The 22,504-nt window shown below is 48.0% G+C and overlaps 1 protein-coding gene across 3 annotated transcripts; it reads left to right on the top strand.

The window, feature by feature from the left end:
- AARS1 (alanyl-tRNA synthetase 1) lies at positions 1–22,491 on the top strand. Of its 3 annotated transcripts, none has more exons than XM_007198259.3 (21): positions 1–63; positions 3,454–3,618; positions 6,825–7,013; positions 7,331–7,476; positions 9,511–9,702; positions 10,214–10,358; positions 10,707–10,852; positions 11,485–11,593; positions 11,748–11,898; positions 12,908–13,032; positions 13,470–13,614; positions 14,455–14,633; positions 15,334–15,447; positions 17,139–17,345; positions 17,850–18,034; positions 19,266–19,374; positions 20,050–20,163; positions 20,716–20,835; positions 20,959–21,045; positions 21,452–21,565; positions 21,973–22,491. In XM_007198259.3, exons 2-21 carry the CDS (start codon positions 3,475–3,477, stop codon positions 22,156–22,158), a joined length of 2,907 nt encoding a protein of 968 aa, XP_007198321.2. In that variant the 5' UTR covers positions 1–63; positions 3,454–3,474; the 3' UTR covers positions 22,159–22,491. The 3 variants fall into 3 exon arrangements, with proteins under 3 accessions (XP_007198321.2, XP_007198323.2, XP_007198322.2); XM_007198261.3 differs by lacking the exon at positions 1–63 and adding an exon at positions 68–203; XM_007198260.3 differs by lacking the exon at positions 1–63 and adding an exon at positions 219–393.
- The last annotated feature ends 13 nt before the right edge of the window (positions 22,492–22,504 follow it).

The raw sequence follows: 22,504 nt of genomic DNA, 5'->3' as shown, positions 1-22,504 counted from the left end.
GGCGGTGCGTGCTGCCGAGGGCAGCGGTTTGGCGCTGGAACATCTGCGTGTCTGCGGGAACAGGTAACCGTGGCTCCGGGCGCTGGGCGTTGAGGGAGGAGTTAGGAACTGCGACCCTCGGGAGAAGCAGATTGACCTCTGAGAGAGTTCTACGGCGCCGCGATAGCGGCTGTGCTTGGCGTTTGGTCCCTAGGCCAGGCCCTGTGAGTCCTCTGGAACGGGGGCATGGGCTGGAGCCGGGGTTGAGGCAGCCGCTTGGCGACACGGCAGCTGGAGAGTGGCCTTTTGGCAGACCCTTGGAGCACTGGGGGTGGAGTGGCCTCGGGTGGCCTTGCTGAGGACCGAGACCTTGGAAGGATCACTGTTGTCGCTGACCATCCGCCCAAAGCTGAGGTTTTATCTCCCCTGGTTTTAATCCCCTAGGGGCGGGCGGGGTCACGGGCGGGTAGAGTGGTCAAGACGGGTGGAATCAGGCTGTGAGCCGTTCCATAAATTCTTAAAATTAGCTAATAACTGATACTAGTCCAGGCCCATCTAGAAGCACTTTCCGTGCTCCATCACGTTTAGCTATTACTTTTTCAGGGTCTGCGTTTCCAGTGTGATTTAAGTTCATTCGCAGTTCTCTACTAAAGGGTTATTAATTATACCATGAAATACTTAGCAACCACTGTGCTGGATGCTGAGGCCATACCCGTCATGGTGAGCAAAAACCACCAGTCATGATTCCCACTGGGCTGGAACTTACAGCCTGTTGGGGAGATGGACCTCCAGCTGTCAAATGCATGTGCAAATTATGACGGGAGACACCTGGGGCTATGAGAATAAAATAGGGAGAATCTGAGCAAGAAAGAGAAGACTTCCTTAAATAAGTCTCTTTGAAATTGAGATGCCAACAATGAGAAATTAACTAGGAAAAGGCAAAAAGGGAGAATAGCTTACCTGGCAAGTGAAGAGCATGTTGAAAGGTCCAGTGGCTGGAGCCTTAAACCCAAAGGCCAGTGTGATTTAAGGTACTTAAGACCTTTACAGTTCCTGCTGGAAAATGGAATCTGACCTCCTTTGTGCTACCTCTGTATCCAATATAGCCTTCCTGTGTATTTATATTGAATAAATGAATGAGCGGTGATGGTGACACAGCCTTTAATAGTCCCAGCCTCCATTGGGCCTAACAGCAATATATTGGATCCTTTTACATGATACTGCAGTTATTTCTGTGACTATCTCCCTATTAAGGGCATGAACTCTCTTTCATCTTGGTTCCCAGCATACAGTATGTATTCAGTACGTTGAATGAATAAACAAAGATGGAAAATTCATGTGTCTTTTGGAATGGAACTGCTTATTTTCCTCAGGTAACATTTAGAGGAGGAGCAGTGAACATTCTGAAACAGCTATGATGTTGCTGCTCAGTCAGAATTAGCACCGTACGTTCATTGTTGCCACCATGATTAATATTCATTGAGAGCCATGATGAGAAGGGTCGAGGAAGAATGTGGTGTGACAAACTTTCTAGAAACCATAGCCTTGACTCCTTAGCGTGAACAGAAAGTCCTCAGCTGTGGGGATTTTAGTCAGCTCCTTGGCTCTGTCTGCCAGTGTTTCACCATCTTTTTGCCCAATGGGCTTTTTGTTTGAGTAATGAGTTGATTGAGTTGTGAATAAATCAGTTGAAATTGTGATTAAACATAAATCTAAGAGTCAGTCTCATCATGTTCGCTGTGTACATCTTTCTTTGTATCTTCCTCCTAGGAAGGAAGAAAACCTTGAGCTAAATGATGTAAAGTAATAGTATCCAATTTGTTCCAGGTTACAAGTTGCTTCCAAATACAGGCTGGCTTTTGAGCCTCACACCCCAGGTGGCGTAGGCAGAGTAGATCTTACTTTTTTACGAAAAAGGAAACAAATTTAGGACAAGTGCCTTTTTACTTATTTAATTGTTTAAAAAAATTTTTGGCCATGCTGTGAGGCATGTGGATCTCAGTTCCCCAACCAGGGATCGAACCCGCGACCCCCGCATTGGAAGCGCGGAGTCTTAACCACTGGACCACCAGGGAAGTCCCAAAATGACTGTTTTTTTTAAATAAATTTATTTATTTATTTGTTTGTTTGTTTGTTTTTATTTTTGGCTGTGTTGGGTCTTCATTGCTGCGTGCCGGCTCTCTCTAGTTGCGGTGAGCGGGGGGCTACTCTCCGTTGCGGTGCGTAGACCTCTCATCGCGGTGGCCCCTCCCGCTGTGGAGCACGGGCTCTAGGCGCACAGGCTTCAGTAGTTGTGGCTCGCGGGCTCAGCAGTTGTGGTGCATGGGCTTAGTTGCTTGGCAGCATGTGGCATCCTCCTGGACCAGGGCTCGAACCCGTGTCCCCTGCATTGGCAGGTGGATTCTTAACCACTGCGCCACCAGGGAAGTCCCCAAAGTGACTTTTTAAAGGTTAGAGCTAGGTCTAGAATTCTAGAGACTTTTAGATAATGTTGTGAATGACATGGTTCCTATTTTTCTAGACATCCAGTGCTACATGGCACTACAACTCCATGCCTGTGATTGGTACCCTCTACCAAGGCCTGTCACTTCTCTCTAACCCGCCTGTCAGAGAAGCCGTGTAATATATGTGAAAGCGCTTTGAAACTGTAAAGCTGTTTTATTCCTAATTTCCCTCTCTTGTGATTCCCTCTCTCTTTCACTGGCTCTTGAGCTCTACTTCCTCAGTGTGGCAACAACGTCCTCACTTCCTAGCAGTCAAATAGCTGGGAAGGCAGCAGTTTAGCAGTTGGGTTCTGGAGGAGCTAAGTGGAGGCAGGTACATTCCTGCTACTTGCAAGTCAGTTCCTTGTACAGATGGACCCATCCCCAGGTCCACTGTTGCCTCCCCAAGACGGTCAGGCCAAACCTAGAGGCCCTGGCTTTGGGGATAGTGGAACTTTGCACAGTTCTAGGCATGTGGGTTAAGACAGAGCTGGAAGGGCCCTTAGAGTTCATCTTTTATGGCCCCCTTTTGTTGGTGAAGTAATTCCCTTAAGGACTTGGAGCTAGGACTGGAACCTGGGTCTCCTGAGCCTCCCTCGTCTCCAGGGGGCTCCTCTGCTAGACTGAACTGTGAGGTTTTATTCCCATTTCTTAATTCCTGACCTAGGGCTTGGAACAGCAGACGCTCCATACATTTTTGCAGTGAATGAATGCATGAAGAAACCACCTCCTCCGCTTAATGTGTTGGTGTATTGAACAGATTGAGGTTGGCCGGGGAAGGAAGAGCATGTGGGGTTGCTGTCTGCTACTGCAGCAAGTTTTGCTTCGATGATGATTTTAGCCTTGGACATTAGAACATAGAGGTTTTAGGATCAAACAGCTTACCCGTGTCCTGCTTTGACATGGCCTGAGAAGTTAGGAGTCTTGTGTAATGTTTACTTATCTCTTAGTTTCAATTCCCCTAATTTTCTTTCATTTTTCCTTTGGTTAGTTCCGTAGGGTTATTTTCGAGATGGACTCAACCCTAACAGCAAGTGAAATCCGGCAGCGTTTTATAGATTTCTTCAAGAGAAATGAACACACCTATGTTCACTCATCTGCCACCATCCCTTTGGATGATCCCACTTTGCTCTTTGCCAATGCAGGCATGAACCAGGTAAGGGTGTTTTCCCTTCCCCTTGGCTTTTTTTGTCCACAGAGGCAGCAAAGCAGCCCTGGAGTCAGTCAGAATCCCCGTTCTGTCCTTCCTTTGTGATCTTGCAGAATCTACTTTATGTCGTTGAACCTCTGTTTCTTTGTCTGTGAAATGAGGAATAATGATAGTGCCTGCCTTTAGGTTGCAGTGAGGAGTAAATAAAATAATGCATTTAAAATGTTTAGCACAGTATTTGAAGTAGGTACTTGAATTTTTTTTTTAAATTAATTTATTTATTTATTTTTGGCTGTGTTGGGTCTTTGTTTCTGTGCGAGGGCTTTTTCTCTAGTTGCAGCAAGCGGGGGCCACTCTTCATCGCGGTGCGCGGGCCTCTCACTATCGCGGCCTTTCTTGTTGCGGAGCACAGGCTCCAGACGCGCAGGCTCAGTAGTTGTGGCTCAGGGGCCTGGTTGCTCCGCCGCATGTGGGATCTTCCCAGTCCAGGGCTCGAACCCGTGTCCCCTGCATTGGCAGGCAGATTCTCAACCACTGCGCCACCAGGGAAGCCCTGGTACTTGAATATTAACTATCATTATTTTTAATTATGATGAGAGACTTCGGTACTCATGGATTAAACTTGTATGCCTCTCAAGAAAAATACAGCCTACATCTAGTCTGTAAAGTTTTGCCTTTTTTTTTTTTCCTAAGGAAAAAGCTGTGCTTTATTAAAATCAGAGGCTGGGTTAATCTTGCTGAGCCCTGAAGAGACTTGTTAACTCAGCTGTTGTGGTTCTTCTTCATCTTTTCATTGTCCTTGTTTTTTTCTTTATAAAATGTCAGTTCTTCAGGATTCTTTTAAGGCTTTGCTTTCATTCCCATTCTAGGCCATGCACAGTCTTATTTTTTTCTTTAATTAATTAATTAATGTATGTATTTATTTATTTTTGGCTGCGTTGGGTCTTCGTTGCTGCGTACGGGCTTTCTCTAGTTGTGGAGAGTGGGGGCTACTCTTCGTCGCGTTGCGCGGGCTTCTCATTGCGGTGGCTTCTCTTGTTGTGGAGCACGGGCTCTAGGCGCGCGGGATGCAGTAGTTGTGGCACGTGGGCTTCAATAGTTGTGGCTCACGGGCTCTAGGGCACTGGCTCAGTAGTTGTGGCGCATGGGCTTAGTTGCTCCGCGGCATGTGGGATCTTCCCGCACCAGGGCTCGAACCTGTGTCCCCTGCATTGGCAGGAGGATTCTCAACCACTGCGCCACCAGGGAAGTCCCATGCACAGGCTTATTGATTTTTTTTTTTTTTTTTTAATTTTCTGATTTTTTTTTTTTAAATCTAATTTTTTTTTTTTAATAGCTACTTTATTTATTTATTTATTTATTTATTTTCGGCTGTGTTGGGTCTTCGGTTCGTGCGAGGGCTTTCTCTAGTTGCGGCAAGCGGGGGCTACTCTTCATCGCGGTGTGGGGACCGCTCTTCATCGCGGTGCGCGAGCCATTCACTATCGCGGCCCCTCCCGTTGCGGGGCACAGGCTCCAGACGCGCAGGCTCAGCAGTTGTGGCTCACGGGCCCAGCTGCTCCGTGGCATGTGGGATCTTCCCAGACCAGGGCTCGCACTCGTGTCCCCTGCATTAGCAGGCAGATTCTCAACCACTGCGCCACCAGGGAAGCCCTAAACTCCTTTCTTGAAGCTACTGCCACGAATGCCAATTCGGATCTACTGCTGACAAAACTTTATTAGTAGGATTAGTGTTTGGGGCAATTGAACTATAAAAGATATTTAAAAGTTTTATTTTTGGAGACAAGCATTTTCTCTTGAAGTAATGAGAGCATCACAAGTTTATAAAGGTGTTTAAAAGGAGTTTTTCAATATACCTGTGACATTAAAAACTATTTAATTGGCTGGAAGTGGATTCAGGTTAGATGGGGCCCTCAGGACTTTCCTTTGGAGGTTCTCTGGGTGACTGCTTAGCCCGGTGGACCCACCAGCCCTTAGGATGCCCCTCACTGTGGGATAAGTTGACATTTTCTCTTCTCTCAGGTCTCTTCTCTGGCATGGAAAACTAGAGGCGCTGGGAACATTTTCCACCTGTATTACATGAACCATGAAATTATAAAAGTGTTTTCAGTTGTGTGAGTCCCATGCATACAGCTGGAATTGAGGGCACTAACTTTAGGTGGACTCTTCCAAGGTGGTGAGTTTTCTGGAACACTGGAACAGTTCTATTCTACTCAGGCATACCTAGGCTTTGTCTTCTCCCACATGAACTGAATGTACTTGGCAGAAGGACCATGGAGTCCAAGGTTTATAAACATTCTCTGAATAACAGTAGCTAGTAGCCTGCGTGTAGCACCTCCTATACGCCAGGCATTGCTCTGTCTTATGTATATTCACTCATTTAATCCTCACTCTGTGCCATCCTACTGAGGCACTGAAGGCTCAAGTAAACTGCCCAAGCTCACGAAGCTGGTAAATGCTGGAGCGTGGATTTGAACCCAGACAGTCATTTGCTTATGTGCTCTATGCCTCTTAATCAGAAATACCTTGTGTTTTTTTTTGTTTTGCTTTGTTTGTTTTTACATTTTGAATTAGTATTTATTGAGCATCTATTCTTTTCAGGTACTTTTCTAGGTGCTGGATAATAGCTAAGTAAGATAGTTTCTGCTTTTAAGGAGTTTACGGTCTAGCGCAGGACTGTACAATGTACTTTCTGCAATGATGGTAATTCTATATCTAATCACACACCAGCCGTGTGTGATTATGGAGCTAGTGTGACTTAGTGTGACCAAGTGGCGCTCATTTTACTCCCTTAACAGGTCTCAAAATTTTTTCTTCCTTATCACCTTTACTACCAAGCCGGCACACTGGTTTTAGAATAAATTCTTCCAGAAAGATGGTATAAGCCCTGACTGCAGAGACTTGAGAGGAAGCACAGGTTTCACTGCATCAACCTTGACTGTTATCCCAGATCTGGCAGGGCTTTGCTTTGCGCAGTTGGTGTTACTGGCAGTGGTGGAGACCGTTGGAGAACCAGGCCCAGGGAGGAGCTGCTCCACGACAGGCTGCCTGTGCTGCAGCCCACAGGGCCACCGGCCTCTGATAAGTTCCTGTATCGCAGGCTAATCACATCCGGAAGGGAATGGTCTATGTGTGTTCTCTTCCTGCCAGCATGTAACCACCTGATATAACAGCAGCTCTTTAAAAGTTGAAATGTTCCCTTTCTTTTTTAGTTCAAACCCATCTTTCTGAATACTGTTGACCCATCTCACCCTATGGCAAAGCTGAGCAGAGCTGCCAATACCCAGAAATGCATCCGGGCTGGGGGCAAACACAATGACCTGGACGATGTGGGCAAGGATGTCTATCATCACACCTTCTTTGAGATGTTGGGCTCCTGGTCTTTTGGAGATTACTTTAAGGTAAGTTCAAAGAGGAGATCCTTGAGCAAAGACCAAAGGGATTTTGAGCAAAACAGTCATTTATGCGGAGGGAAATGGGTTCTAACTTTGCTTGTTTCATGATACAAAATATCATCTAGCAGATTCAGAAGTGAAGGACATTTATCAATTCTAAGACTTCTTGGAAGCAGTACCTGTAATTTTATGATTTCAGTTTACGTGTGGATTTCTTGTGTAAATTTACTGTTTATGGTGAAGATACTGTATTGGACCTCTCCTACTCATATTAAATAGATTCTGGTTTGGTCATATTCCACATCTTTTTGATCTTTTTGTAGGAATTGGCATGTAAGATGGCTCTAGAACTTCTCACCCAAGAGTTTGGCATTCCAGTTGAAAGACTCTACGTTACTTACTTTGGGGGGGATGAAGCAGCCGGCTTAGAACCAGACCTGGAGTGCAAACAGATCTGGCAAAACTTGGGGTAAGAATGTAGCTCGCATGTGGAGAGTATGAGTATGGAGGAATAAAATGGTTCCTACACTCAGTGCCAGAGTGGGGTCTTAGGACTTGGGGTGCATCGCCATTTCCTATTTCGGGGTGTGTATGTGGAGGTGGAGGTGACTGGGAAATTATCCTTTGGTGCATCCGTTGCTTCTTAGTAGGTTTACTTGATCATTCTGTCGTTGAAAGCCAACATAAAGAGTCTCATTTTTTTTTTTTCTTTTTATATATTTTTAGAAATTGTACATAGAGTGCATATGTTGTGAAATTTCAAACTATATGGAAATGTAAAAAATAGGAAATGGAAGATCCCTAACATTAGTCCTTGTTAATAGTTTGATACCCCATATAGAGTCTTTCAGGCCTTTTTTCATATTTCTGTAGCCCTGTGTGTATGTGTGTGTCTTTTTCAACAGAGTGTATTGATATGAAACAGTTTATTTCTTACAGAAAGAAATGTAATGGCGTCAAACAGGTCTAGGACAAAGGAAGTTGTGGGTTTTTTTTTTTTTAACGTAATATAATTCTAATATAAAATCACATAGCATAAAAAGTAACATGATAGGGGCTTCCCTGGTGGCGCAGTGGTTGAGAGTCTGCCTGCCAATGCAGGGGACGCGGGTTCGAGCCCTGGTCTGGGAAGATCCCACATGCCGCAGAGCGGCTGGGCCCATGAGCCACAATTACTGAGCCTGCGCGTCTGGAGCCTGTGCTCCGCAACAAGAGAGGCCGCGACAGTGAGAGGCCCGCGCACCGCGATGAAGAGTGGACCCCGCTTGCCACAACTGGAGAAAGCCCTCGCACAGAAACGAAGACCCAACACAGCCAAAAATAAATAAATAAATAAATAAATAAAAATTAAAAAAAAAAAAAAAAAAAGTAACATGATAGATGAGCGATATGTGTTCTGGGCTTTGAACATAATAGAATTTATGAAGCTCTGTATCAAGAGGAATCTGATTGTGGAGTGATGTTCCCCTGTAGATAACAAGAATGCCCATGATGTCCTTGTCTCATTTTCTTGTTCTTTTTACTTAAACTCTCTTGTCCTTTAGTGTGTAGCTTTTTATATACTTAAGCACTGCTACTTCTCCTTTATTTTTAATTTTTTTTAAAATTACTTTTACTCCAGGTATATTATTCCAATCCAGCTTCCCCTTGTACTTGGTCTGAAATCCCTCTTTGGTTAGACTCTATAGCCTAAATGTACTTGGATGTTTTGAGTAGTAACACATGTGAAACTTAAATACTAATCTTGACTTTTAGAATCCTGTTTTACTTGGCTTGTATATATCTGTACTTTGTTTTCAAGCAAGCATAATCTTTTTTGAGTGCTCTGTTATCTAGCAACTCTCAGCAGAGTCAATATTTTGGAAATGTTTTAACCTTATTAAATTCTTTTTGGTATCATTTTAGGGTAAAAGACATGACTAAATTGGGGCATAGAGAGGTGACTTTAAATGATCAGCTGCTTTTTTTCAACACTTATACTGTCATAATATAATTGTTTTCATTTATAAAAATGAAGGAACATTTGCAAAGAAACATGCAAAGAAATTTGTTTAAATTCTGGTAGGGAATTCCCTGGTGGTCCAGTGGTTAGGACTCCGCACTTCCACTGCAGGGGACATGGGTTCCATCCCTGATCAGGGAACTAAGATCCCACAAGCCAGGTGGCCGATAGATAGATAGATAGACAGATAGGTAGATTCTGGTCATATTCAGCATGAACGTTTTCATTTTTATGTGTTCCTTTCTAGGCTTTATCTATATGTTTACATCTTTTTATTTATGATCACAGCATATGTGCATTTTGTATTCTGTTGTAGTCACTCTTGAAAAGAATCATGTTCTGCTTCTTTATCAGGATTTGAATGCAGACTCAGCACTAGTAATTGCCAAAGAGTGAGCCTTCTTTCTACAAATGCATAAGGATCTCCTTTTTTGGTGGATGCAAGTCTGTGCAGAATCCTGTTACTAGCTATAACTGGGCTTATCTTCCCGCTCTCTGCAGGCTGGATGACAGCAAAATCCTCCCAGGCAACATGAAGGATAACTTCTGGGAGATGGGTGACACGGGCCCTTGTGGTCCCTGCAGTGAGATCCACTATGACCGGATTGGTGGTCGGGATGCAGCGCACCTCGTCAACCAGGATGACCCCAATGTGCTAGAGATCTGGAACCTTGTGTTCATCCAGTATAACAGGTGGCCTTGGGGTCCTGATCTGTTCCTGCTAAGAGCAGCACCTTTCCTCAAGCTGCGTAGAACAAGAGGAACTCAGAGCACATGGCTGTCTTTCCATCCTCGTCTTTGGGGACAGTGGGGCACTGCTAAAGGCATCATGGGATCTTGTGGACATTTGGTCAATTTTATTTCTCAGGTTTTCCCTCTGATCTCTGGGACAGGGCTGGGCCTATTCTTTTATAAACTAGTTTTATTCCACATACTACCTGCTTAAGGGCTATTCCTATAATGTCATTTTTGCTATAATTTGAACTGCTGTTTTAAAGCTCATTTCCTTGAAGCTTGCCTCACTCTTTAATGAACCCCAGAGTATTTCTTCCCTTTCCCCCTTCACTCCCCTCCTCCCACCAAAACAGGCAGAGGCAAATGGCAAATAGTCACAGCCTGAAAACTGCAAAGTGAGTTCTACCCAGTAGGGAGAGGTGGCAGCCTGAGTCCATGTTTCATCCTCCTCTTTCTCTGGATCTTGCAGGGAAACCGATGGCATTCTGAAACCTCTTCCCAAGAAAAGCATTGACACAGGGATGGGCCTGGAGCGACTGGTGTCTGTGCTGCAGAATAAAATGTCCAACTATGACACTGACCTTTTTGTCCCTTACTTTGAAGCCATTCAGAAGGTACTGGTCCTATTGCAGACTTCTGTGGAAGTTTCCAGGCTGGACCCTTAGTACTGTCAAAGATAAAACAATCATATGCTTTGCCAGGTGAGGGTACCTGTGACCATCTACCAACTTCATTGTTAATAACACAGGGGTCTAAGCACGAGGCACTGTATTTTATTGTGTGCAGGGGCCTAGCTGGAGGCTCTTCACTCTTGCTCCTGTTACCTTTCTTGGGGTTATAGGATCTGGCAAGAGGGTCATCCTTTCTCTTTATGCCCCGTCAGTCCTCTCTGAACCTCCTAGGGTGAGGCAACACTAGAAGGGCTGCTTCCTGATGAGCTGCCTCCTGGTTTTTATCTGTAGGGCACGGGTGCTCGGCCATACACTGGGAAGGTTGGTGCTGATGATGCTGATGGGATCGACATGGCCTACCGGGTGCTGGCCGACCACGCTCGGACCATCACCGTGGCCCTGGCTGATGGTGGCCGACCTGACAACACAGGGCGGGGGTAAGTGTGTTACACGTGGGGCAGGGTTAGGACTGACGCTGTTGAGTTTTATGGCTCTCTGTGGAACTTAACACCATACTTCGTTATTGTTTGTCTTCTAGGTAGTTGGAGGGATCCTTTTATTTTTTTTAGGGATAAAGGGAGTTTCAGCTCACTTTGAAGAGTTCACTATATTAAATTTCTGCTGCCAAGTACAAGATGATAAGGATTGTATTTAAGGTTGTCTGATAAGATACTGGCAGGGGCAGGGGAGATACTGATGAACCCCAGGCAACTTCATTACTGACAGCCAGAACCTGGGATTGGATTGTGGGCATCAAGTTGGCCGTCTGGTCTGTACTTCTTGCCTCCATCTCTGGTTCAACAGAACAAGCTTGGAAAGTAAACCAAGGTTATCCCAGGTTATCCTTGATGCATATTTGTGGATATATTACTGAGTTTTATGCTGGAATTAATGTAATGACCTTGGGGGAATGCAAAAAAAAAAAAAAAAAGCAGGCTTAGGATAAAAGAATCTGAAAGAGAAAGACAAAAAATTGGTCATGTTGCTTGGGTAGAATTCCAAAGGACCCACTACAAAACGCTCGGCTGGGAATGTTGTCTAGCAGGAGACTGGGTTCTGCCTCTTACAGGTATGTGTTGAGACGGATTCTCCGCCGGGCTGTTCGATACTCCCATGAGAAACTCAACGCCAGCAGGGGTTTCTTTGCTACATTAGCAGATGTTGTCGTCCAGTCCCTGGTAGGTGTATTTCCTGTTCACCTCTTCTGTACTGAAGCACATACCTTAAAAGGTGTAGAGTGGGAGATATCACACTGTTAATGAGAATTTTTAGAGGAGTCATAGTATAGTCCCTGCCTTCATTGGGCTCATATCTGTGTTTCCCATTTACCAGGGAGATGCATTTCCTGAGCTAAAGAAGGACCCAGATATGGTGAAGGACATCATTAATGAAGAAGAGGTGCAATTTCTCAAGACACTCAGCAGAGGGCGTCGCATCCTGGACAGGAAAATTCAGAGCCTGGGAGACAGCAAAACCATTCCCGGTAAGGACCGGTTTGTTCCTTTCTTCAATAGGCTGGTTCATCTTTCTGGAAGAGGCAAGCCCTTTCTCACAAACTGACAGTGGACTCCTGTGTCTCCAAAGGCTGAGCATAGCTTGGTTAGACCGCTTTTGGTGTAAAATGGGGTTTATAGTAAGATTATAAAAGTAACATTTTAGGGCTTCCCTGGTGGCGCAGTGGTTGAGAATCTGCCTGCTAATGCAGGGGACATGGGTTCGAGCCCTGGTCTGGGAAGATCCCACATGCCACAGAGCAACTGGGCCCGTGAGCCACAATTACTGAGCCTGCGCTTCTGGAGCCTGTGCTCCACAACAAGAGAGGCCACGATAGTGAGAGGCCCGCGCACCGTGATGAAGAGTGGCCCCCGCTTGCCGCAACTAGAGAAAGCCCTCGCACAGAAACGAAGACCCAACACAGACAAAAATAAATAAATAAAATAAAAGTAACATTTTATTGTGGCAAAGTATTCAAACAGTACAGAAGTAAAAAGTGAAAATCCTCTTTCCCAAACTCATTTCTCAGAAGTCACAACTCTTTAGAGTTTGTTGTATAACTATTCAGGACTTTTCTGTATTTGCATACAAACGTATATAGGGGTGTGTGCACGTGCACAAGCAAAAAATGGGAACGAATAGTATATAGTGTTTTACAACTTTAATTTTTTACCAGACAGGAAAATTAAATCCAAAAGTTTTTACTTTTTATAGAAGTATAATGTAATGTTCAAGGCGAAAGCCTGATGAATTTCCACAAACTGAGCACACTTGTGTTCAGATTAAGAAACAGAACTTTTCCAGGGACCTCTTGTGCTTCCCCCAGGTTGACTGCAAAAGATTTGATGGATTTTCTGACAGATACACAGAACCCTTACTAACTTGCCTGGCTCTTTAATCCCTCCTGTCAATGCCAGTGTCCTCCTGGGAAGGGGTCAGGATGGAAAGGAAGGCGGGCCATCCCTGTCATTCTTACGTGATTCCTTTGTGCTGTGTAGGGGACACTGCTTGGCTCCTCTATGACACCTATGGGTTTCCAGTGGATCTTACTGGACTGATTGCTGAAGAGAAGGGCCTGGTGGTAGATATGGATGGCTTTGAAGAGGAGAGGAAGCTGGCTCAGGTAAAGCATTTGGGGAATGAGCAAGAAACTCAGCACCAATCAAGGCAGCACTTGGCTACAAGGCAAGAAAGAGTTTCCTTCCATTTAAGTCTTTGAAATTCTGTTTTTTCCAAGACCAGTGAGTCTCAAGTGGGGGCAGTTTGCCCCCCTTACCCCAGGGGATATTTGGCAGTAGCGTATAAAGACATTTTTTGGTTTTCACAACTGGGGATGGATGCTACTGGCCTGTAGTGGGTAGAGGCCAGGAATGCTGCTCAACGTCCTTCAGTGGACAGCCTCCCAGAACAAGAGTTACCTGGCCCCAAATGTCAGGAGTGCTGAGATCAAAAAACTCTGTTTTAGAGCTTTACATTGGGCATAGTTTAGCAATTTCAAGTCCTTCAGAGTTCTTTTTCTTTGACGTTGAGGTAACTTATGCTTATTTCTCTTACTGGCAGCTGAAATCACAGGGCAAGGGAGCTGGTGGGGAAGATCTCATTATGCTGGACATTTATGCTATTGAAGAGCTCCGGGAAAAGGGTCTGGAGGCAACAGATGATTCCCCAAAGTATAATTACCATTCGGACTCCAGTGGGAGCTACGGTATGTTAGTGTGCTCATCTGGGGTGGTTTTCAAGCAATGAGTCTCAAGATTAGGAACCCAGGATATCCATGGTAGCCTTGCCTGCAGTGCTGTGTAGTCATGCTGTGTAATTTTATACTCAGAGAGACCCTTGGTGATTGACTTTCTATTTATTTTGGAATAATTATAGATTCACAGGAAGTTGTAGAAAAAGAAATTTACCAGGAGATTCCTTGTATCTTATACCCATTCTTCCCTAATTGCAACATCTTGCAGGAAACAAGGAAAATGACATTGATTGATAAAATTCACAGTGGCTGTTGAATTTTGCATCGGGATAGTAGCGTTCTAAAGTTAAGACAACTCAAAAGAAATATACAGGCACTACATGTTTTTGCTTTTTTTGCTCCAGCAGGGATACCTAAATCTATCTAAGGAAGCCCACAAAAGGAATACATTCCTTATGAATTGACCTTGGAGTAGGGAATTTATTACTACTCTTAAATACCTACTAATCAAATTCACCAGGTTTCTGTTCAGTAGCTCACAGTTAGGGTGACCATCTGTCCCATTTTCCCAGAATTGTCCCAGTGTTGACGCTGAAATTGTCCCAGTGTTTCCTCATACCCGGGGAAATCCCTTGGTCCCAAGCAAACCGGGACAGTTGGTCACCCCTACTGAGTATTATATTCTCCAGTAGAAAACCAGCATGTTAAGCCCTTTTGTGGAGTCTAATAGGCTTCTTCCAACATGAAATTAGACAATTAGGACCTAAGGAGAGTTTGAGAAATAGAATCCGATAAAAGCCAGCTAAGAATGTGTGAATGGAGTCATCAACCGTGTTTTCCCCTTGTATGCAGTGTTTGAGAGTGCGGTGGCTACAGTGATGGCTCTGCGCAGGGACAAGATGTTTGTGGAGGAAGTGTCCACGGGCCAGGAGTGTGGAGTGGTGCTGGACAAGACCTGTTTCTATGCCGAGCAAGGAGGGCAGATCTACGACGAAGGCTACCTGGTGAAGGTCGATGACAGCAGCGAAGACGTAAGCCAGCAGTTCTTCTTCATTAGTGGGGGGCGGGGGCCCAGCAAAGGGCCGGGCCTGGGCCCCAGGCAGCTGCTCTGTCTCCTTGGTGCTCCCAGCCCTGAGGGGCAGACACCACCGACCTTTGGGTCGTGTTCTGTGGTCAGTGTTTCTGAAGCCGAGGGAGCTGCTTCTTGTACTGTGTTGCTTTCATCACCGGTAGGTTCCCTTGTAGCAGGATCCTTGCAGCCAGGCTGCTTAGGTTGATCCTTGATTCCTCCAGGCTTTCCTTGTAAATAAGGAGAGAGAGTTCTCTGGAGGGCAGACATCCTCGTAGAAGACGTGGCCTGTAGCTCAGCCACTGCTGTCTCTGCGGTCTTGGATGAGTTACCTAGTCTCTTGGGCTTGAGCTTCCTTACAATGGCTTTAATTCTCTAAGATGCTCCTTAATGGAGAGTGTGTGTGTGTCTGTGTCTGTGTATATATACACATGTATTACATATTTAAAGTGTTGTGTGTTTGTAATGATAAATATTTATATAGTGGTCGATATATATATGTATGTATGTATATATAATGGTATTAATGGTATGTGTGTATAGTACATGAAGGGAGAATTCATATTTATGTTCATTTATATATATTTATATATATACATATATACACACACATATGTATTTGGATTTATTTATGTATTGGTCTCCTCCTTGACTCCTCTTAGAAAACTGAGTTTACGGTGAAGAACGCTCAGGTCCGAGGAGGATATGTCCTGCACATAGGAACAATCTATGGCAACCTGAAAGTGGGGGATCAGGTCCGGCTGTTTATTGATGAGGTGAGTTTGAGTTGCTTTAGGCTGGTTAGTAATCATCTCTCCTTCCCCTTTTAAAAAAAATATCAGGGCTTCCCTGGTGGCGCAGTGGTTGAGAATCTGCCTGCCAATGCAGGGGACACGGGTTCGAGCCGTGGTCTGGGAAGATCCCACATGCCGCGGAGCAGCTAGGCCCGTGAACCACAGCTACTGAGCCTGCGCGTCTGGAGCCTGTGCTCCGCAACAAGAGAGGCCGCGACAGTGAGAGGCCCGCGCACCGCGATGAAGAGTGGCCCCCGCTTGCCGCAACTGGAGAAAGCCCTCGCACAGAAACGAAGACCCAACACAGCCAAAAATAAATAAATAAATTTATTAAAAAAAAAAAATATCAGCTTTATTGAGGCATACCTGGCATGTAGAATTACAAGAGTTGTTTAAAGTGTACGTCATAGTGATTTTTTTTTAAATTAATTAATTAATTTATTTTTGCTGTGTTGGGTCTTCGTTTCTGTGCGAGGGTTTTCTCCAGTTGCGGCAAGCGGGGGCCACTCTTCATCGCGGTGCGCGGGCCTCTCACTGTCGCGGCCTCTCTTGTTGCGGAGCACAGGCTCCAGACGCGCAGGCTCAGTAGTTGTGGCTCACGGGCCTAGTTGCTCCGCGGCATGTGGGATCTTCCCAGACCAGGGCTCGAACCCGTGTCCCCCGCATTGGCAGGCAGATTCTCAACCACTGTGCCACCAGGGAAGCCCCTGTCGTAGTGATTTGATGCAGGTTGTGAAAGGAATTCATCTCCTCCTCTGGCTTTAAATTGGTCCATCATTACTGTCCCTCCTAAGTAAAATTATAAGTAGATGATTGCGTGTAAGGTGCAGAAGTAAATTTTGAGGGATGTCGATGAGAGTTAAATCTGTTCCCAAGTTAGACCACAGTGATTTCAGTTGAGATCCTATACCTTCATTTTCACGGATTGCCTTTCTCCAGCTTAACCTCAAATACTTCTTCAGGAGCCAAGGATCCTGTATGAAGAAATAGGTTCTGCTGCACGTGCCAGAGCTCCAAAATAATAGTAGCATAAAACAAGACGGAAATGTGTTTCTCACCTGAAAGTCTGAGCTGATGCAGAGGCCCTCCCCTCAAAGTCACAGGGCCTTGCTCTTCCTTGCTTTTGTTCCACCATCATTCCTGGGGCGTTGCCCTTGCTTTCATGGTCCAAGAAGGTAGCTCTCAGATCCATTTTCTAGGCCAGGGTTGGGGGACTTTTTCTGTGACGTGCCAGATAGTAAATAGTTTTGGTTTTCTGAGCCACACTGTCTCCGTCACAGCTACTCGGCTCTGCCGTTGTGGCACAAAAGCACCGTAGGCAATACGTAAACACACGGGTGTGGCTATGTTCCAATAAACCTAGTTATAAAAATGGATTGCAGGACGGGTTCGGCCCACAGGCCGTAACTTGCCAACTCCTGTTCTAGACAGTGGGAAAGAGGAAGGGGAGGGTGTGTTCCTTTAAGGGTACACGTCACTTCTGCTCACAGCCCACTGACCAGAATTTAGTTACATGGCCACAGTTAGCGGCCAGGGAAGCTGTAGGCTTTATTCTGGGCAGCCATGGGTCCAACTAAAAACTCTAGTACTTGGGAGGAAGGGGAGAGCAGGTACCGGGGGCCGACCAGCAGTCCGCTGCAGACCTCTCCACCAGCCTGCTCTGCCCTTTATAGCCCCGACGGAGGCCTGTCATGAGCAACCACACAGCCACTCACATCCTGAACTTCGCCCTGCGTTCCGTGCTTGGGGAGGCTGACCAGAGAGGCTCCCTGGTTGCTCCTGACCGCCTTCGGTTTGACTTCACCGCCAAGGGAGCCATGTCCACCCAACAGATCAAGAAGGCCGAGGAGATTGCAAACGAGATGATTGAAGCTGCCAAGGTAGGTTGCGTTACATGTGAGCTCTTGGGTCATGAACTTCACTCCTTCCTGCACCATCGCTTTCTATGTACGGAGCCGCCCCCGCCCAGATGTACTCACTCTGTCGAGCCATAGCCTGTCCTGTGAACACGTGTTCAAAGCAGTAATTCTTAACTGTGCTGGGTAGGGGGCAGTGCTGGTGTTCAGTGGGGGGCCTCAGGGAGGTCTTTGGTCCGCCCCTTCCTTAGGACAACCAGAGCTCTTTTAGTTAAATCTGTTTTACATATAGCACATCCATTTGAGATTTGGTTTACGGTTTAACAAAGCAGTTGGAAATTCCTGTTTTGAGCCCCTTGACTTTACACATGGGGCTTTATTTTGGGAGGCTCAGGGCACATGATGGGCAGAGCCGGGATCAGAAACCCAGAGCCCTGCCTGCAAGACTGCATTCTCCCTGCTGCTTCCTACTGCACCTCCAGAGAAGATCTTTTCCCAGCTTTTTTTCCTATCTTCTTTCCGTGGCAGCCCGTCTACACCCAGGATTGTCCTCTGGCAGCAGCTAAAGCCATCCAGGGCCTGCGGGCTGTGTTTGATGAGACCTATCCTGACCCCGTGCGAGTTGTCTCTATTGGGGTCCCGGTGTCTGAGCTGTTGGATGACCCCTCCGGTCCTGCTGGCTCGCTCACTTCTGTTGAGTTCTGTGGGGGAACGTGAGTACCTCAGGGGGAGCAGTGGGCGGGCCTGCCTTTTGTTAATCTGCGTCACCCTCGGAGGATGTGGGTGATAGGCTAGACCAGCTCTCGTTTGTCTGAGGTTGAAACAGAGTCCTCAGAAATGCAGTTGCCAAACAGCGTTCCCAGGAATCAGCACCTGCGTGCTCCCATCAGACCCCACAGTGTCTGACGTTGACATTTACTGGGTGTGTGATGAAATGTTCTTCCGAGGAGGGAAGGTGAAAAATGTCATCTTAACACTTACAGCTGCTTGCTCTCGTTCCCTGGACGGATGACGACAGAAGGCCTGGGGATTCATGATTCAGCAGGGCCCTGGAGCTTCTGATCTGGTCCTAGCCACTTTCCATTCCCAGGGCCTCACATAGTTCCCTTTGCAGGCTTGAGCAGCATCTGTGGAATTAACCTCATTGTCCAGCGCCCCTGAGTCAGGCCCCACGGTAGACCCGGCTCACTTTGGCTGTGGGCAGCCGCATGTTTCTGCCAACTTGGAGTCCTCCATAGCCCTTGGGGTCTTTCTGGGACCGTCTGGTGGCCTGGGAAGTTCCTGCTTGCAAAGAAATCAGGGGGAAAAAAACATTCTTAAGGCCATGGTAGAGCCCATGCAGGGCTTCCTGTGAGCCTCAGGCAGGCAGAGAGCAGGTGGGCGTGTGGAGGATGGGGTAGGGATCTGGGAGGTCACATTCCAGGCCTCCCTCTGTCCAGTAGAACTGGGCCTTCAAATGAGTCCCACATCTGCCTTAATACCTCTCTACATGACACTCTCTAGAGCACTGGAAACAGCTTTCGGAGACTTTACATCATCCTTGTGGAGTGGCTGAGAGTAAATGAGCATTTGAGGTTCTCTGAGCCCCTGGGGTTGTCTGAGGTGCTGTGGTAAGACTTGAAAGGGAATCCACCGATACGCTCAGGCTGTTGAGCAGGGACAGAAGGCAGCAGTCCGGTGAGGGAGAACTATCCACATTTCGTGCATGAGAAAACTGAGGCACAGGAACGTGGTGCCTTGCTCAGTATCGGCCCCAGCCAGGCCTTCTCTGACTGCCTGCCCCTTCCAGGCCACAGCTGCGTTCTGAAATAAACACGAAGGGCCTTTTCTCATCATCCCCTTGAGGGAGCTTCCCTGGGAGTGACTACCACTTAGGGCTCCTGCCTGCCAGCCAAGGGCTCCTGGGTGCTGTGAGGACCATGAACTTTGCCTTCTGCCATTCAGGCATCTGCAGAATTCGAGTCACGCGGGAGCTTTTGTGATTGTGAGTGAAGAAGCTATTGCCAAGGGCATCCGGAGGATTGTTGCTGTCACAGGTGCCGAAGCCCAGAAGGTGAGCAGGTCAGGCTGGTTTGTGGCTAACTTGAACAAGGCAAGAGGGGCCCAATCTGTGGATCCACAGTGTCGATGGTCACGTGGCCGCTGCGGTCAGAATCGGAGGTACAGCACTCCCTCCAGAGTGTCCTCCCGTTACCCCGCCTGGCAGAAGAAAGCCAGCACCGCAGGAAACATTCTAGCTATCTTACATTTAATCTTTTAAAATATAGGTAAATTCTGCCATAAGATGTCTGTGTCTAGGAGGGTAGGCCATAGTTTTGCTGTGGCTTCTGTGCCCCTAGCACTTAGCCACACCTCCCTAGGGGTTTGTACCCAGTTTGAGACGCATGGAGTACGGGGACAGTTGCTCTGGGGGTGGGGACTGCAGCTCACACCTGATGTGTGCCGAGCCTTGAGGAGTGATGATCTCATAGGTTGGAAGGGCTCCTGGCTCGTGAGTTCTCCGTCAGCCCCTGAACCTGAGGTCCGCTGGCCAGGTGTGTTCGGAGGGTGCGCCTTTCTGGGGCACGAGCCTGCAAACACTTGCTCCTGCAGGAAGAGAAAGTTCTGGTGTTCTGGGGGGGTGTTGTTCCATAGCCTGCCATCAGTGTCTGCCACCGTTTCCAGACAGAGTCGTGAAGCTGAAGGTTGCCTGACCCACAGTTTACAACTCTGATTGTCCTTCTCCCAGGCGCTCAGGAAAGCGGAGAGCTTGAAGAAATCTCTTTCTGTCACGGAGGCCAAAGTGAAGGCCCAGACTGCGCCAAATAAGGACGTGCAGAGGGAGATCGCGGACCTCGGTGAGGTAGGGGCGGCCTCCCTCCTCAGGTCCTGGTTCTCGGTGCAGTGGGCCTTTGGACTGACTTCTGATGTCCGGCAACCTTGCAAAGGGGACTTCCCGGATCCTGGCCTGCAGACCCCTGGAACCAGCTGCTGCCCCCGTTGCCGATGGCAGGGCAGCCCCTTCTGAGCACTAGTGGGCACTGGTGTTGAGGGGGGTGGGAGAGGCGCTGTGGGAGCCCACTGTCTCCAGGTCTCCTGGTGTTTGTTAATATTCGGGGGCTTCCCATTAGCCCATCACAGGCTGTGTTCACTGCCTTGGGGGGACCAGGTCTAACAGAGGATCCCAGCTCTCTTTATTCTGCCCCTTTCTCTCTAGTCCTGCTCCTTACAACTGATGCAGTTGCTCGTAAAGTGACTGGTCTCAAGGCCCGTGGATTCCTTTTTGTTCTTATGTTCTCGCTCCTTCTGGACACTGGTTGGGGGACTTCGGTGTCAGAAGCCAGAAGGGTGGGGTGGGCTCACACCCTAGCTCCTCGTGGCCCAGCTCCCAGTGGTGTTCCTGTTCTGGTTCCAGGCTCTGGCCACCGCAGTCATCCCTCAGTGGCAGAAGGATGAATTCCGGGAGAATCTCAGATCCCTGAAGAAAATCATGGATGACCTAGACCGAGCTAACAAAGCCGACGTCCAGAAGCGGGTGAGTCCTGGCGGTGCAGGAGCCGGGAGGATTTACCCAGCAAAGGCTGTGCAGCCTGCTCTCTGGGTGTCGGAGTCTGAGCCTTTGACCTGAGGCCTCTCCTCTGGACTTCCTTCCTTGCAGGTGCTGGAGAAGACAAAGCAGCTCATCGACAGCAGCCCCAACCAGCCCCTTGTCATCCTGGAGATGGAGAGCGGCGCCTCGGCCAAGGCAAGCCGGGGTTGGGGCTCCACGGCACCGCCCTGTGCCTGTCTGCTGCTTGTCTCCTCCTCTCGGGGTCTCAGCCTTCTGGTGGCTGAAGTGGGAGCCTTGTGGCTCTGAGCAGAGTAGTTGCCTGACGGCCCACTCTCCGGGACTGAGGTTGGGCTGAGCCATGGAGAGAGCTGGTGGCTGGGGAGCTGTGGCTCCTCGAGGTGGAAGGCGAAGCTCCGAGCCAGAGCGTGGGCGAGGCCCTGTGCTTAGTCCTCCATCCAGGCTCCCGGGACCAGCACCTGCTCTTAGAAGGGGGTAGGGGGTGGGAGCACCCTGAGAACTGAGCTCTGCAGACGCGCTGCACTTGTGGAGAGCGTGGCCCCCTTCCCCAGGGCCATGGCCTGATGCCAGGTTCTCCCCACAGGCCCTGAACGAAGCCTTGAAGCTCTTCAAGACGCATTCCCCTGAGACGTCTGCCATGCTCTTCACGGTGGATAATGAGGCTGGCAAGATCACATGCTTGTGTCAAGTCCCCCAGGTCAGAGTGCCCTGCAGTCTTGCTCACAGCAGCTCCGTGCCAGTGGCCATAGCTTTTCTCAGGGAGCTCGGTTCTTCTTACACCTGTTTGCCAAGACCCATGTGTGTTTGTGCAACCCCTGTTAGAAGTGGCCGTTTTCCTGCTCACCTGTTTGTCACCTCCCCAGCACCCCTTCCCCTCAGGCTCTCCCCTCCCTGGTGGATATGTTTAACCATGCTGTCTTTGCTACTCGGTATGCCTCGCCCTGGCTGTCGTACCCACTGTAGGATCTCTCTTAGCTCTGGCAGCATCACCCAGGGCAGGATTGGGTGTCTGGCTCCCCCATCCTTTTTCCATCCCACCCCTCTCCTTGTCTCCCTCAATCCCGTCCTCTGTCCTGACCCCCACTTCTCCTTCCTGTCTTCTAGAATGCAGCCAACCGGGGCCTGAAAGCCAGTGAGTGGGTGCAACAGGTGTCAGGTCTGATGGATGGCAAAGGTGGTGGCAAAGATGTGTCCGCTCAGGCCACAGGCAAGAACGTGGGCTGCCTGCAGGAGGCGCTGCAGCTGGCCACCTCCTTTGCCCAGCTCTACCTGGGAGATGTGAAGAACTGAGGCGGAAGGGCGGCTTCCATGAGGAGGCATCTCCCCCGCACCCAGATGGATCCGTCCAGCCAGGAGCGCTCCATCCCCGACAAGGGCATTCTAATCTTGGGACCTTTAAACAGCCCCATCTGTCCTCCTAACCCAGCAGTAACTGGAACTTAACCTGGGAGCCAGCCTGTGACTCAATTCCCACGTTACGCTTCTGCCCCGAGCACATCAGCGCCATCTGTCTAGAACCACTACCCCAGGATTGTGTCTGTAGAGTTCTCTGCAGACCCAAGGCTCTGGGCCTGCAGGGAGGAATCGTTTTTGCTGCAGAGAATAAAAGGACCATGTGCAATACTCGATAATGCCA

Source organism: Balaenoptera acutorostrata, chromosome 19 (assembly GCF_949987535.1).
Source record: "Balaenoptera acutorostrata chromosome 19, mBalAcu1.1, whole genome shotgun sequence".
In the NCBI taxonomy this organism is placed as follows: domain Eukaryota; kingdom Metazoa; phylum Chordata; class Mammalia; order Artiodactyla; family Balaenopteridae; genus Balaenoptera; species Balaenoptera acutorostrata.
This window is presented reverse-complemented; position numbering and strand designations above follow the sequence as displayed.